Raw genomic sequence first — 16,972 nt, forward strand, 5'->3', positions numbered from 1 at the left:
CTCGTTAATTATCTTCCTAAGCTTGCAAGTACAAAAAGAAGATATCACTGCTGAGCCTAGAAAAAGAGAGGAAGGGGACTAGGTATTGGACTGGCTTAGTTTTTACTTGCTGTGGTTTTTTTTTTCAAGAATTCATATGAGTTTGCTGTTCCATAGCAATAGGAACTGTACTTCTTGTGGGATGAAGTGAATGTGAGATAATCTATACCATTTTTGCTTCATTTTTTAAAATGCTTTATAGAATATTAATAATACACTTAACTATCTGCATACTACTATATTTGCTTCCTATTCTTTATTTACTAAACAAAACCTTCTCAGCTTCTCGTACTGACTAGCTTTCTTCTGTATAAAAATCAATGAGCTAAATTTGCAGTGTCAACTTTATGGAATACTTTTTTTAAAAGCTGATTTGTTATCCAAGGGTATCTTGGAGGTAATAAAAAAAAGGGAATGACAGGCTATTTTCTTTTACTTGTTGGGGAGGAATTTATTGTATTTCTTGGAGAGGAGGGGAGAGAGCATTTCAGGGTTTTTTCCTTCAGGTTTGATGCTGATTAACATCCAGGGCAAATAATTTAAGAACCCTCATTACTCCTCCAAGAAAGAGAAAGAAGCAAATTTTGATCAGGAGTTTACTTTGGAGTCGTCAGTAAAGATTTCACTATTGTACTTTCACAGTTTTCTCTATAAATTCAGTTCTTTGCTTCCTTTTAGTGGGTTTGTATGATCTGAGCAATTTTGACTTTTTGCAGTGGTCAGGAATGAGGACATTGCTGTCCTTACAGGTGAGCCAGGGTGGGCAGCATGCCTTCAGGTGGGACCAGGAGTGGGGAGCTTGCAGCAGCAGTGGTCCTAGGGCCAGCCTCCCTTCTTGGCTTCCAGGACCAGCTGGAGCAGGCACGGAGGAGGAGAGAGATGAGAGCCAATGGTGGTGGAGACAGGTTTTAACAAGTGTCTTGGGACCAGCACAATCCTGCTCCAAGGAGAAATCTTATTGGAGAAGAGAAGCAGAAGGGAGCTTGAAAATGGCTCATGCAGTTTGCAGGGTAGCTAGGTGGGTGCTTAAAGCCGAGCACAGCCTTAGCAGGCTGGTGTGTGGTTGTGACCAGAAATTATCCCTTCATAATAATGTGAACTAAATCCTTTCGGTACAAAACATTTCCCTGACGTGCCTGATTTCCTCCCAGCATGCCTGCTGATTGGCCCCCTCCTTCCCCAAGTCATACCTTCTGGAATGTCTGGGAAAACTTGGATGATGTAGGGTAATTGTCCCACAACTTCCTCGCTCTGCTTAGGGTCTGCCTATAACTAGGGCATGATCAGTTTCTGGAGAGATGGTTTATCCCCACTTCCACTGTCTTTGACAGGAATGGCTGCAGAACACCCAAGTGCTCAGTGGTGCAAAAACTCTAGACCTAGTTTTTGACTCAGGTCTTGAAGGACAATGGGAGCAGGTAAAGGAAAACAGTAAAATAAGTCACTGAAGTGAGGTATTCACTTAATACGTAGATTTTCCATCCGCAGTTTGTGTTTGCCCTGAGAAAGGAACATGAACTGCCTAGGGCTGTTTTGTTTGTAAGCCTCTTAGAGTGGTTAAGCCTCTGTTCATGGCTACAGCATGCCGTTAACAAGAAAAATATATCTTAGTGACTTGCTTAAGTTTTGTATTTCAGGTATACCTAGTTCTACATCAGCTTGTATTGACTAGTTTTTCAAAGGCATTTTTCATTTTGTTAATCCAGTTTCTGTTGATGTTTTTCACTTTAAAGCTGCAGCTAGTAACATTTCATTCAGCATGGAAAAAAGTCAGGGCAAAAATAGAAAATTACTATGGAAAAGTAAGCTTGCAAAGTCCATAGAGCAAGGTTTAGCATAACAAGTTAGTGGTGGACTTTTAGGTTTTTGTTTCTTTAGTGCTAAGACCCACCGATGCCATTATGACAGCTGGACTTCATTCACACAGCATGTAACACTTTAAACTTATTAAGTTCTTGGAAAAACAAGCGAGCAGAAAATGAGATACCGTAGTTAAATTGATGAAAATTTTTGACTTCGCATTTAGTGTTTAGTTATACTAAAGAGGAATTTTCAATTTGAAGGTGTGATTTTGCAGCCCTGTTCAAAGGGGATTTACCGAGTAGCATGAGATGGCAGCTGCCCTTCACGCTGGAAGAAGCCCTAAGCTGTGTGTTATCAGTCCAATTATAAGGATGCTACATGAAGATGCTCCAACACTGGCAGGAGCTGGTGAGGAAGGAGTGGGCAGGGTGGCTGGAGGTGATGACCCAGAGGCACTTTGTACTTTGATCTACATGGTGTAGGGATGATGTTGTTTGGACAGGCTGGATTTTAAAGACAGGTTGGAAGTAAGGACAAGGTTTAAAAGAAGAAAGAGTATCAAGTCAACTCTCCTAACATACCCCAGGAGAAAAATCTCTTGTGTGTAAATTTATTGAGAAGCTGATATTTACACATTTTGCAGTCGATATCTGCTCCTTAGCAGACAAACACTGCCTGCTGTTTTACAGTTAATAGAAATGTGCCTCTGTCGATTCCCGTTTGCTTGAGTGATCTGGGAAAAGAGCAGGCATAGTGAATGGCAGTGTTGCCGATTTGATGGAGTTATCCAGGGAGGTGAAGATGAAAATGCAAATGAAAATGCAAAGGATTTCTAAATGACATTAGGTTGCTGTGCAACCGTATTGCAAAATGACAAGTGAAATTTAGTGCAGATAAATGCAAAGTGATGTCCACAGGAAAAATATTCAGACTTTTCATTTAACTTGAGTTGTTAACACTTGGGCATGAGATCTGGGGGTCATATATTTGTGGGGAGAAGTCAACTGTGTACTCGCTAGCTGTCAAAAAACAAATTAAACATTAGGAATGTTGATGGCAGTAGTACAGAAAAACTTATCTGTTACAGTAGGATCTGCGGTGTGCCTTCATCATGAACAGTGGGATCGATTCTGATGCCTTCCTCCTAATTGCCTTTCCCTTCTTCACTTCCATCTCCAAAGAGGATAAAATGGCACTGCAAAAGCCGCAGAGGTCATAAGTCTATTGAACAGCTTTTGTGTAAAGAATGATTTAAGTAGATGAGGCCCTGCAGTTTGAAGAAGAGAGATGTGAAAAGCTGCCATGAATTCAAAACTCACTTGGAGAAACTAATGTAGGAATAATCTGTGGGACTCATGAGGTTTAAGTACAGCTCTTGGGCCTCACTTCAGAGTGGCATGGCTTCAGAATCCAGGACTTGCTTTTCCCTTGACTTCTGCTATCGGCTGCTGCTGGAGCCAAGATGTTGGGCTGGACTTTTGGCTTGACTTGTAGGCTTTTGATTGGTTTCATTTTTTGTTAGTCATCAATAATTTTCTTTTTCCTTAGCCAGCAGTACTGTTTATTGTCCATCTTAATACCAGGTAATTATAAGAACTTCAGTATTCAAAGTCCTATTAAAGATCTAATAATTTAAACCATTTCTATCAAGATTTTGGGATCTCAGCAAAGAGAGGATTTTTGAGGTATATGCTAAGCTTAAGAAAATTAATCTGTGCTTAAACAGGGTTGTTGATGCTATAGGTTCCTAGTGCTGAATGTATCTACTTACCTTATGTCTGCCTTGTAAACTCGGTGCTGTTTGAGAAAATCCATAAATAGAAGAAGAAATTACATAGAAGTTTGACCCCTCAAAGAACTTGCAGAAAGCCTTTATGCTGTTGTCTCAGGTGATGAAACACCAACTCTCAGTGTTGTTCTACCAGTTGAACCAGTTTTGTGCCTTTTTGTCTTGGGAAAACCCTCCCTCAGCAGCCTTGCAGTTGAGAACAAATGCTTTTAGAGTACCAGAAAGATGGATGGAAACATTATTCCCAATTTGGTTGGAAAGCGGCTGGCTCCACTGTTTGGTTTAGGCTCTGTATTTGAGAAAACAGAGAATTAAAAGAAATCTTTTGGGCTCCATGTACTATTTTGACATATGTTTCCAGTGAGTGGAAACGTTGTTAGTTTGTTGGTTGGTTGGTTGGTTTGTTTGGTGTTTTTTTTAATGGTTGCAGGTATTTCACTGGCATTTATTTAATCTCTATGTCAGACTTAAAAAAAAAAAAAATCAGTGAAAACCACACCTTTTTCCAGTTTTGGGACAACAGATCATAGGCCAGTAAACCCACTGGAGGAGGTAACCTATCTCAGTGCAGAAGGTATGAAGGTGCTCATAGCAGCAGCTTGGAGAAGGTATTGTACTAGAGCTTTAATATTTTAACTTCTAGCACCTATATAGGGTTAGGTATAGGAAAAAAAACAAAACAAAACAGAAAGCCAAAATTAAGCCTCAAACAGATAATATCCTAGAGGCTGTTAAATAATTATTACACAGATTTTAGTGATAATAATCATCACCCTGTCCTAAGTAGGCAGCTGGAATCTGGCAGTGGGGCAAAACAATGCTCCAGGATCAGCATAGCGATGGGGTAATTATTGTGCTAGATGGCTAGATGGATAATTGCAAGCAAATGGAATGCAATCAGTACCTGTGTTTGTAATTCGGTACCGGAGGGAGACAATGTGTAAATGAATTATCTCTGGCGACTCAGCTGGTGCTCTCAGAAGCACACACAGGATGCCAGATCACCTGGCTTTGTGGGGCAGGTGAAAAAGGAGCTAGCTGTGGAAAGTGCTACCCTTACACTATGCAGCGTGAGAAGGTGCCAGGCAGGAGGTATTTCTGAAGATACACTTCTGAAATTTTACGCTTGGCAGCTACTGTGCCTGTCCCCACAGGTGCCTTGTTTGTTGTTATATCCTTCTGTAAGGCAACAGCCATCCAGAAGACTTCTTCCCCCCCTACCCCCTCCTGTGCTCAGTGTTTAATGAATTTAAAAGCCTCACAGTAAAAATTCAAATCATGTAAACAAACAAACAAGAAAAAGCTTGAAAGCTCCCCAGTCATAAATTAATGACACAGGCATAGAGTAAGGTGCTTATGTAACTTATGCACATACACCTTGTCGACCTCATGAGGAGCCCTTATCATTCTTGAGTGGTATATGTGATGGCAAGAATAAAGCCGTTATATATTTGATTTATATACAACCTCTCCATTGACTGTTTTCATTGTATATACTGTATAGCAGATCATTGTTGAAACAAGTTTAAGCTGGAGATTTTAGATTGTATTTTCACAACCCTCTTTTTTTCTTAAAATGGATAGGAATAAAAGGAGGAATTTTATCTTCTGTTTTCAACGGGGTTATGTAAAGTATCTGTCATGGGTTCTTCATTTTTAAATGCAAATAATTATATATGGCAGGGAGTATGATGAGCATTCAAAGTTGACATTAAAATGAAAATGCATCATTTTTTTCTGAAAAACTCATCAAACAGGTCATTAGGCAAGGTTATAATGACTAGCTGAACATTTTAAGATGTTTAAAATCTCATTTTAGATGTTTAAAAAGGTAGTTGATAATTTTTAATATGACAACTGCTCCTGCATCACCCTGCTAGTTGCTAAGAGTTTAGAATTTATATAATTTTTAAGAGGTCTTTTTTTCCCACTCTCTCTTTCAGCTATACAGTCTTCAAACCCAGTAGCTTCTAACAAACATAAGATTTAATCTGTTTCACTTGCATTTTGGTAGGCTGCAGACATCCATGCTACCAGTGATCAGGCTCAGCATTTGGCAACCCATTAAGCTGTGGTGCTGTGATTCTCTAAGCCCCAAAGAGGAAAGGAGAAACAACAAAATAAACCATATGCCAAAAAATGTCAAATTTCCACACTATAAAATTACAGAAAAGATGAAGGGACTGTGTTTCCTCATCTGATCTCTTTTAATCTTGAGAGTTCCTCATTAAATTGGAAAAGGGAAATGTATGGGGGCAGAAAAGTGGTTTCTAATTAAAAGTAGATTTAAATCTGAGTGAGAAGAGTGCTTCATCCAATGCGTTTTGTGAAATGCCTTCTTCCTGCTGTGTGCCGGCTTTGTAGGTGTTCATAGGCAGCAGTGTGAACTTGGGGCCATCAAAGGCATCCTCAGATGCTCGGATCCACCTCCCCTTGCACCTCCTGGCTGCAATGTCCCCGCCTTCAGCAGCGAATGACAGTGCTGCCGTCCCCAGAGTGCAGTTGGGACCCCGGCTGTGCTGCCTGGGTTTCCAGTTTGGAGGCTGTCCCGCTGTGCAGGGCCGCCTGCATGCAGGGGCCTGCCGAGCCTCTGCTCCTACCGAGAAACACTGGCTGCACCACCCCTCAATTAACCTAATGGGCACCTTGTACAGACAAGACTCTTGGGGTTTGGTTTGGGTTTTTTTTCCCTTTATTGTTTTTCTTAATTAGCTGGTTAAAGGAAGTTTTGGGATTCATCTCAGTTAACCAAAATACACTGGGACTAAGGTGTTCTTGTTTTAGCAGGTTGCAAAGAGCCTTTCCTCCTCCTAGCAAAAGGGAAAAGACAAGCATCACAGCCCCCTTACTGTGGGGCGTGGGCACTTCTGCATCCCCTCTAGTTCCAGGTGGGTACCCCCCAGCTGCAGGCAGGGTGCCTTGGGATTAAACACTGCCACGGAAACCTGCCATCTGGGAAATGCTCCAGGCTTGCATCAGCTTCCTACGTCATTCATCGGCTTCACAGGGCTGCCCTTCCTTCCTACCCTGCCTCTACCTGCACTGCATGGGCACTGGTGCTCCGAGCACAGGTCTTACCTCTGGGGGAGGTGTGTAATGGCTCAGATGGGAAGTGGCGGTGGGCTAAGGTCCCTCCATGTCAAATCTGAGTCCTGGAGGTGTTCTAGGCCAGGTTGGATGGGGCTTTGATCAACCTGGTCTAGTGGAAGGTGTCCCTGCCCATGGCTGGGGTGGTTAGAACTATATAGTCTCTACAGTCCCTTCCAAGCCAAGCCATTCTATGATTTTATGTTTTATAAGCTGGGCCACTCTGCACCGCCTGTCTGGTGCTCAGGGTATTTTTTTTAATATTTGTTTGTTTGTTTAATTTATTTAATATTAAGTGCTTTCAGGCACACTTCTCATCCAATGAAAAGTGAAGCACTTTACTGACACTTTAGCCTGGCAGGTTTCAGTAGTCTGAAGATGGAGATTTCCACACGAAGTCTTGGCCTCTTATCACTTGCTCTCTTCTTGCAAGAAGAAAAACTGTTGCCATCTGAAGCTGTTTTGCAAAGGAGGTATTTTTGCGATGACTCAGGCCTAAGGCCTGAGAGTTGTTCTTGTCTCTAACTGAAGGTAAAAAATATGCTGACATTTTCCTTCCAGCTGTTTTGGTTAAGTATTTGAACATATAACCCTAGCCTTTCAGGCAAGATATAAGCTTGTATTTTTAAGTTTTGATGAAGTAGCCTGTTCTCAGTATCCAGTATGGTTTAAATCTGCTAATTTTCCACTTATACATAAACTGAATATGTGTGATTTACAAAAAACAAACAAACAAACAAACCAAAACCAGAGCCCTCTTTATTGTTCTAGAGCAGTAGTTGTACGTCTTCAACGAGAAGTCAAAAAAAATCCCCTTTTTACAGTGATGCAGACACATGCAAATATGCGCAATGAAAAATACTCATGTTTGGTCGGTTTGCAAAAGCTTAATGAACTTTTCTCACCCACCACTCCCTTGTAAGCTTTCCTGGTGGCTTATAAGTAGGTCTTCCTCAGTGACTACTTCTTCATTCCTCTGTGTGTTGTCATTGTATGGGGCGACTTGTTCAACAGGACCAAGTCATCTCATTATGCTGACATGGGGACTCTTGTGAGCAAAAAAAAAAAAAAAGAGATGAAAAACCCGCAAACAAACCCAAAACTGGACAGTTTATTTTACTCCAGCTTAAATTGCTGTCAGAAGTTACTGGTTTCATATTTTGCAAACCTCACACTTTTCAGTATTTCTGCTTTCCTTGCTGAAATTCCTAACCTTTATTTTCCTTCCTGAACTCACCAAAAAAATAAGGCCTTTAAAATCTTTCTAAAAATTCTTATGTATTTCTAATACATGTAGACATGTTCAAGTTGGTATACATTGATATATTTTAAAAAAAAAACCCACCTCTATAACTGTATTTGATTTGTGAATTAATTAAAATCTGTGAGGTTATATCTTTCAGTGAAGATCAAAAACAGAGAATGTAAAGCTGTTGAAAAGTCTGGTTTATTTTTTCATTTAAAAACCCACCACAGTACCATCATATCTAACTCAGGCTGCTGGTATCCATTTAACAATCTATCACAGTGGGAGGTGTGTAAAACAAGACACATATTTTACTGTGTGCCAGTCTCCTTCCTTGCATTCCTAAAAAGCACAGTTGCATTATATATTTAAAACCTCAAGGAATTTGATGATGTTTCCACACAGCAGATACCTGCTGGGAGAGCTGTGTTAGAGAACAACATGAAAAGGTTTAATGCTGGAGTAAGAAAAACCGTTGCACACATGTTGTTCATTTTCTTTTATGTGCATGCAGGTACGTGTGTGTATGTACTACATAGATATAAATAAAACATGATGTTACATGTGATTTGCATTTTTGTGGCATGCACCTGCCTGGGATAACCACAAGAGCTGGCTTGTTACACTGCTGTCATGTGGAATCTCCTTTCTATACAGTGATGCATATGATGATTTTCTCTTTCGTTGTGGCTTCATTTTTCCCCTCTACTAAGCACTTGGTGAGAAGTGTCCCTCCCATCTTAAATGAGAGTGTATCTGTCACTGTCATTTTCTTCTAGATGTGTACTACTCCAGAAGGCTGTCTGCTGAAGGTGGGGGACGTTAGGACAGCTCTTAGAGTAAAGTCGTCAAGATATGTACTATTCTGGCATTTATAGGAAATAAAGAGGGTGCCATACCTACCATATATTATAAATTTCCATTAGTTAAATTGCTTTCTCTTATCCTAATAGAAGTAAATAATGTTTTGGTGATAAATAAATGCTACCTTTGTAAAATTTTCAGGTTAGACAGTATCACAGGTTTAATTCTGAAATAATACAAAACCAAGCAAGTATTTGATTGAATGTTAGTTCCAAATAATAGAGGACCTGTCAGTTTTCGGTTCCTCTGGGGCTTTGCAGATGATTTTTGTGTGATGTATTTTTTGCTTATAAAGAGTTTTCAAAGGTATGTACCGTTAGACCACCTATAATATAATTATGAAAGAATATGGTATGTTGTCTGAAATAATCTTCGTTAAGATGTTTGACGTACAGCTAATTTAATGAGACACAAGAGAAGGAGATGACTGGATGATATAAATTTGATGTAGTTACCAAGTAATTGCTGGCATACCTGCGAGCTGGCAGAAGACCTGGGGAGGCTGCCTTTTGGTGTTGATGGGGTACTTGGCTCCAAGCCTGCTCTCACCACCTGCTCCATGGCCCCTAGAGATAACCCAGTTCTTCCCTCCAGGCTGAAACACAGCGGTTTGTAAGGCACTTGCCTATATAGGATCCATAGTTGTGAAATGCAGCAGGCTGGGAAGCAGCTACCGTGGATTTTGTACAATGGTTTAAACATGCCTTGATGTAATAACCAGAGCAAGTATCTGTGTGATATTGGCCATTATGAGGATGTAGACCTTCAGTAAAACATTTAGCCTTAGACTGATGTTAATACCCATGCCTCATTTACAATCCAAGTCATTGCTCTCGGCTTCCAGCACCATTTGAGTTTTTTCAGTGTTCACAGTGCTCAAAACTGTTCTGCACAGGGATACCTTCGTAGGTATGGAGACATAAATGCAGCAAATATAATTCATTGGGGAAAATGTATCAGGAGATGCAGGAAGTGTAGGAGACTTTCTGGCTGTGTACCAAGCACATGTTTACCTAGCTATTATTTCTGCTATCTGTGGTTCTTTGTTTGGGATTACAGTCTGACAAAGAAGTGGCTGGGAATTACTGATAGGAACTGATTTTTTTCCACTAAGAGAAAGAGAATTCAGCTAAGGAGATCAAAGCATTTAATCTTTCTGTCAGTCTAATGTAGTGTGGTTCCAAAATTTTTCTCTATAAAATAGGATGATTGTGAGTTTAAATGCATATATTTCTTGTAGCATTTATGTGAAATATGCAGATAATTATTTTAATAATGAAACTCCAGTTGCCTGTGTACTTAAGTTTTGATGACTAATCTTTTACATCGTCTGAAGGCAGAAACACTGTATATTGCATGTTAGATGTATCTCTAAACAGAGGGGAAGTGAGTATGACAGCCAAACTATGGTTTTGATTTCTTGTTGCTTTTTGGTAAATTTTAATGCTTCATTTACAGGTTAGTTTGTTGATTTTTCTTTTTCTGTGTATTCATGTATTTCATCAACTGTTGTGCAACTTTGTGAGTTGTTTCTTCCATCACCCTTCTGTAAAGGAATAATCTGTGGGAAAACAGGATAGCATTGTTAGATACATTTTTCTCTGATAGCTTTAGTGGCACGTGTATAAAAGATGCATTGTTTACTTTTCCTCTTATTTTGTTAGAAATGGTTATTTATTACTTATTTGGCCCTTTCTATACAAAAATGCATTGATGCATCTAATATTTCAGCAGTAACTAAAATACAGGAAGGTGTTAAATATCATGTCTTCAGTGTTTAAAGTAAGCCTGCATAAGTAAGCCTGCATAACTGGCTTGGGAAAGAGCTGGTGAAGGGTTGTTCTCTTTTGGAGTTGTTTGTTTTTGTCTTCAGCAGCCAGTAAGTCAGTACAAAAGAAATTGTGATAAAACTTCCCTTTAAATATGTATGTATGTCTCACTAGCCTGAGAAGCAGGAAGAAGTTTGGCTTTTAAAATTACGGTGGTAGTCTTTCTCATTAGAACCTCTGGGAGTCTACCACATTAACCTCCTTGTGAGATGTTTTGGTTCATTCTCTGGGACAATGTACAGCAGAGAAATTATTGAGCTTTAGTGAGGAATGAAACCTGGTACTTGTTCTGAAAAACAGAAATGCAGAACTGCTCAACAAAACTCAACACCTGCAAGAAGGGTTTGAATCAGTTATAATTATTTGGTTCTACTGAGAAAATAATTGGGAAACAAATTCAAACTTCAGCTGTGAACAAATGGTTCCAACGTGCTTGAGTGGTTCAGCTGATAAATAATAGAGAAGTCATTTAAACCCATCGATTTAGCAGTGTGTTGAAGAAAGGACCATTTTCTAGAAACCTTGTGTTGTATAGGAAGGGTGAGTAAAAGTCAGACTGAGTAAGGCCTCAACGTTCGTGAAGAAAGAGGTTGAGGACTTTGCAGAGCTATCGTCCTCCTTCTGTGCATGGCAGCCAAAAAGTCTGGTGTTTCTTGAGTTGCACCAGTAGAGTTTGAGAGGTTTAGGATGAATCCAGATACATTCTGTTAATAAAAACTGCCCCCACCAAGGGAAAAGAAAAAAGATAATAGAAGAAAAAAAGGTTTTCCCAGGTATTTTGGAAAATGATCAGTTGTATCTGAAAGCCATCTTTCAAGCTCAGATCTAGACTGGTCAGGCCATAGTTTGATGTAGAGCTCAGCCTCTCCCACTGCCGCCTGCTTCTTATCAACATGACTTCTAATCCTGAAGCCACTCAGGGGACTGTTTGCTACCAAAAAGAAATAGGTGTCAAATTTTTCTTTATTGCAGTTGCCCCTTGCTTCTTGTTCTGCACATGCAAGCACATGCACGTGCAGAACGAGGTCTCCCCTTCCCACAGAATCTTCTGTGCCTTCTGTGCAACAGCGGGAGAAGCACAATTCTCATTCCAACACCAGTGTGTCTGGGGGGCAGCAAGTGAACTGTGAAGACAGGGAGAGAGTAAAGACTCAAGGCCCCTCGTTGCTCCCACTGTGTATATGGAAATTTCCTGTAATTTCACAGAGGAGTAAGGTTGGAGCTGCTGCTTGCCCCCTCCTACCCCTGCGTGACAGTATTGGCTTCATTGCTTCACTTAGCAAATCCTGTTTGCTGTTTCTATCAATGTGTTTAATGCCACATTGTCTTGTTCTAACAGCATTTTTCAGAAATGTATTAAAATACTCTGTAATGCACCATAATACCTATTCCAGAGAGTCCTCTGACTGCATACATTATTATAGATGGTACAAAGCCACAGTGGGATTAGCTGTTGACTGTAGATCCGATGCCAGTGCTTCTCTTTCGGCAGTTCCATGTAATTTAACATGTCAATAGCCTCCCTGGTAAAACATGATAAAATTTTATATGGCTGTATTACTCATAATGTACCACATATTTACACATGAATGGTATCACTTCTAAATATAAGCAGATATTTCAAGATGGATTGCAGTAAATGACTTACTAAAATCTTGTGCGTTTTATATATGTATTTTAATAATGACTTCTCTTTCTTGCAGACAAAATTGAAGAAGCACAAAAGCAACTTAATGGAACAGAAGAGCAACAGAGAGGTAATAAACAAACCCAAAAAAATGAAATTGAAAAAAATGAATGTATTGTGATCCTAGAGGCTGATCCAAAGCATGCCTGTATCAGTGAAAAGACTGCACTAGGCTGGGTACTGGATGAGGCCCAAGGCATATCTGTCTGCAGATCAGGAGCTCTATGTGTGAGGCCCCAATTCTGCTGAGACACAAAGGCTTTGTTTTAACCACTCAAGTAGCTGCCTTGACCTTGATGAGATTGCTGAAGCTGTAGCGTTAGGGACGTGCACTTACTGACTACAACCTGTGCTAACTCCTGCTTCATTATATGATTTACCTGATCATTAATAACCATATTTGGTTCATGGCGAGCAATATGTGATGATTTCTAAGAGATGCTGAAAGGGAACTGATCATCACAGCTCATTTTAAAAAACAGGTGACCTGTGGCAGATTTAATCTGTGTGTTAGAACTCTGAAAGCTGGCAGAAAGCCGTTGCATTTCAAGGCTGGCTGACTGCGGTGGTACCTGTTTGGTTGTGTGATAAAGCTCATCTGCACACCCACGGAGATACCCAGATACAGAGTGGGGAGCCCAAACAGAACTTTGCCAAGCTAGTACTGGGCCCATCGTAGGCGAGCCATGAGAGGTCCATCTCCACAACCCAGAGTAGCACAGGGGCAGGCAGAAACCCAGATTAAGGACTCAGAGAAAGGGACATCCTGTTAGTCTGCTTCCAGGCCTGTCCCTGCAGAGCCTCAGCCCAGCATCCAGGAGTGAAACCTATCACCATGTGCAATAAGGGAGCAGCACCCCAGTTCACTTTTTGGGCTAAGAGCGTTACTAGCTGGGGGTGTGGGACACATCGGGGGATGCAGGGGAAAAGCTTTAGGGAATTGCACGGAACATACTATGGAATGTCTAGGAGATGAACCAAAGGTGGAAAGAGTGAGGGATTTGGGTGATATGGGAAGGAACAAATGTGGGGAGTAGATAACTGAATAAAAGGTTGGTTTGCATGCCAGCAGGGGCTGGCCAGAACACTTGTCTGGCCACAATCTGCTCCTGACCTGCACAGTCTGTTCTGTCTGCTCAATAACTCCACTTTCAACTTTCTCCAGTAAGGGGCTCTTTTACTCCCTGGGTGTATGGGTGTAGAGGGTGTTGTCTGTGGTGCAACAACTGGGGTATGAGTGTGATTACTGGCAAAGATAATTAGAGTGAGTCAGTGAGTAGGTAAAGTGGACTGGGGGACGGAGTGGGTTTGGAGGTCTCTGAGGGCCATCTCTGGGTTGAGAGTGGATGCTGGTCTATAGGACCAAGATCACAAGAGAGGGTCTGTAGGGATCAGGGAGTCCTGAACAGGTCTGACTGTGTGTGCAGTGGTCTGTACAAGCAAATGGGGCTGCATCCTTGAGGGCTGATATGTCCAGATACAGCAACTGGGGAGACTGGGATCCAGGGCTGACTACTGGGCAGACTGTGTTTCTGAGCCTAGCTGCTGGTGAGATCCACCTTGGACACAAGATATATTCCCATTAATGGACCTTAGTCCTGCTTAGCCAGATCAGAGAGCAGCATGAGGTAGGAGTGCTCAGAGTATCTGTCTGTGATCTGTATGTCCAGCCATATATATGTACATAGTGTACATATGTATATAGCCATATGTATATGTTTACTCTATGTATGTGTCCCTGTTGGGAAGCCATTTTCAGCCTTGCTACTGATTGGACCTGGGGGCATAGAGCAGCAGCAGCCCCACTTCTCTTGGGCTGCCAGATTCGGCATGTTTTCCTCTAGCAGTACCTTGTGTCAGTGCTTTGGCTTGTTCTGGGTAGGTAGTCACCTTTCGTGGTAGCGAGCTGCCCATCTGGCCTTTGGCACATCTGTGAACAGTGTGCTTTGTCCTTGGTGCTTTATCCTTGAAGGTTTATTATCTTTTGCAACAATGAACTTCAAAACTTTTTGAAGATTGGAGAGCAGAAGAAATACCCAAGAGGGTCTCAACAGGGTCTCCCCAACCCAGCATTTGGCCTCCAAATGGCAATGGGACATACTGGTTAAGGACAGCGCATAAACCTGGCCACTTCTTTAGTCTGTTCCCCTTATAATGTCCAGAGATGCAGGATTTAGGGATGTCTGCCTCATCCTTTTAGTATATAGACATTTATGGAGCTGTTATCCCAGAATACATTTGATTAAATGCTGTTTGCATCCAGCATTTTCTGGCAGCAAACTGCAGTAGTTCATTAGCAATCACATTAAAAGTGCACGATTTTATCTTTTCTCCTCAGTTTCAGATTTTTCTTCAGTTTTCAGCAGATGTCCACTGGTTCAAGCGCTGTGCAATTTGTTAAATAGCAGTTCTACACTCACTTTATCTACTGCCTTCATGATTTTATAAATCTTGTACATACCTAACTCAGCTTTCTTTTCACCAAGCTTATACCTGCTTTCATTTTTCAAGAGAAGGTTTAATACAGACTGTCTCGTCTGGGCACCAGGACTGTGATGTTACTCCACGTATTTGTAAAAGGTGGAAGAGAAAAAACATGAGTGGCTAGGTAGTAGTAGCAGTTCTTCGAGTGTTTACAGAGACTTTTTACAAACTAGACATTCTGCTAAATAGTTCTTACATATTTCTGTTTAGTGGATCATGGATAAGTGGTATTGTCATCCAAATGTAAAAAACTTGGCATGTAAATTATAGCTGTCTGTTGTTGCTGTTGGCCTTGCAAAAGTAATATTGCTCTGGATAATTTTTTTGATGGACATGTTCAAGCTAAAGATGAGCTAACCTCTGCTTTCAGGCATTTGTTCTGATGTGTGGCCCAGTAATATCTTTGCATAAAGGAAGATAAATTCTCTAGTGTAAATTTAATTATATACTCTGAAAGGGATGAGGTTACAACAATTTATGTGGTGGTAGTACTCAGCATCTCAGAATCAGAGATTTGGCTTAATTTTTGGCTTCTAACCTAAATTCTTATGGCTGGCAATAGAAAAATAAATGTTTATGGTGAAAACTGATATAGAAATAACCGAGATAATAAGGTTACTCTTTTCAAATTAAAAATGTCCTCTGCTATTTTGTTTTTTTTTTAGTTTCTTAAATGTCTTTATAGATCAATTTCTTAGTAACATGAAGTAAACAAATTTTTTATTTGAAGCTTTAGAGTCTGAAGGCCACTGAAAAAAGAAAATCTATGTTTTATGCTAAACAAGTAAATAAAAATGTGCACTTATCCACATAAATTATTTTAAATCACAGTCCAGTGTGTACAGATTCATATGAAGTATGATTGTATATTTTTCCTTTTTGTTAATTTATTGTGGTTTTCAGTTCATCTAGATCACTTTGGATTTGTTTATTCCCTATCTGAAATGATTAAGAAATGTAATTTTGTGGACTTTATCATAAGTTAACTACTACTCTCTCAGAGTTGTCAGTGGCACAACATATTTGCAAGGAGAAATTTTTCACACGTTTAATCATGCTGAGTTTCTGCTGAGTAGCATTGTGCACTGATCAGTCATAACTTTATACATGTGTGGGATTTAAGTTAAATTTAATAGACTACAAAAAGTTGTGTAACACCTCATCTTGCTGTTAGCTATAGTAATCAAATTAAGTGCAAATTGGAATAGGACTCAATTAATTGCGAAGGACACAGTAAATGAGCAGGCATAGTTTTCAAGTTTGCAGATTTTTGTTATTTAATATGAAGCTGCAACTGAAAGTCCTGGGTTTTTTATTTTTTTTGAGTGGTAGTCCGCAAATACATTCAGATTATGGATATTCAAATGGCCTCGATTCAAATGGCCACTTGAAACCAGAAACATGTTACTTTAGGGACTGTGTTCAGCTTCTTGGTCAGTGTGTGCAAGGTCGCTAGTTCTCAGGTCATTCATTTCATTTTCTCTCTGCTGCCCAATTGCTGCTCTGAGTTTTCAGTAGAAGCTGTGCTTTGCTTATCTTTGGTGCTATCTCCCAAGGCTGTTTTACACCTCGGTGTGCCCCTACTTTGAGGCTGAATTTCGTCTTCTGACACATGTACAGGGTTTCATTAGTGTGATAGAGAAGGTCTTGCTCCACATGGTGTCCTTTAAAACTTGGAAGGGATGGTGAGCTTGAACTACAGAAAATTTCTGCTTGAGAACGCCATGAAAGTTTTCACTGGTGTGGGACCCAGTGGGTATTGTGAGGTGGAAAGCAGTCAGATGACTCCGCCTGCTTTATCTTTGATCTTCTGCTGGCCATCCTCCTAAGAAAGCCATCCCAAGGAAGTCTCTCTGACTCTCCCTTCCAGAATGGTAAAGTTAAGTACTCTCAGATCCTTGTGATTAATTGCCACAGAGGCTTCTGATTTGGTCATCCCCAGAAACAGTCCAGCCACTGAAGTGCTGTAAGCATTTATTTCCTTCTTTATCCACTGCAGCAGTTCTCTGCCTGTCACAGCAATGTGGATTCTGGGTACATCAACTCCACCACTCCTGTCATTGCATTCTCTAGGACTAGTAGAACTAACTTGGTGATCCCCATACCTGGTGTCAGCAATGCTAAAACTGTCACCTAAATCTCTC

The 16,972-nt window shown here is 40.5% G+C and overlaps 1 protein-coding gene across 12 annotated transcripts in view; it reads left to right on the forward strand.

Annotated features, from left to right (window-relative positions):
• The window catches only part of HIVEP1 (human immunodeficiency virus type I enhancer binding protein 1), a 132,064-nt gene that overhangs the window by 58,450 nt on the left and 56,642 nt on the right, over nucleotides 1-16,972 (forward strand). For all 12 annotated transcript variants that reach the window (XM_017808515.1, XM_017808517.1, XM_017808516.1 and 9 more), the window contains one exon: nucleotides 12,361-12,414. In XM_017808515.1, the coding sequence (XP_017664004.1) occupies nucleotides 12,361-12,414 (54 nt within the window). The remainder of the gene's footprint in view (nucleotides 1-12,360; nucleotides 12,415-16,972) is intronic.

This window comes from Lepidothrix coronata, unplaced genomic scaffold, assembly GCF_001604755.1.
Source record: "Lepidothrix coronata isolate B3197 unplaced genomic scaffold, Lepidothrix_coronata-1.0 Scaffold23, whole genome shotgun sequence".
NCBI lineage: Eukaryota > Metazoa > Chordata > Aves > Passeriformes > Pipridae > Lepidothrix > Lepidothrix coronata.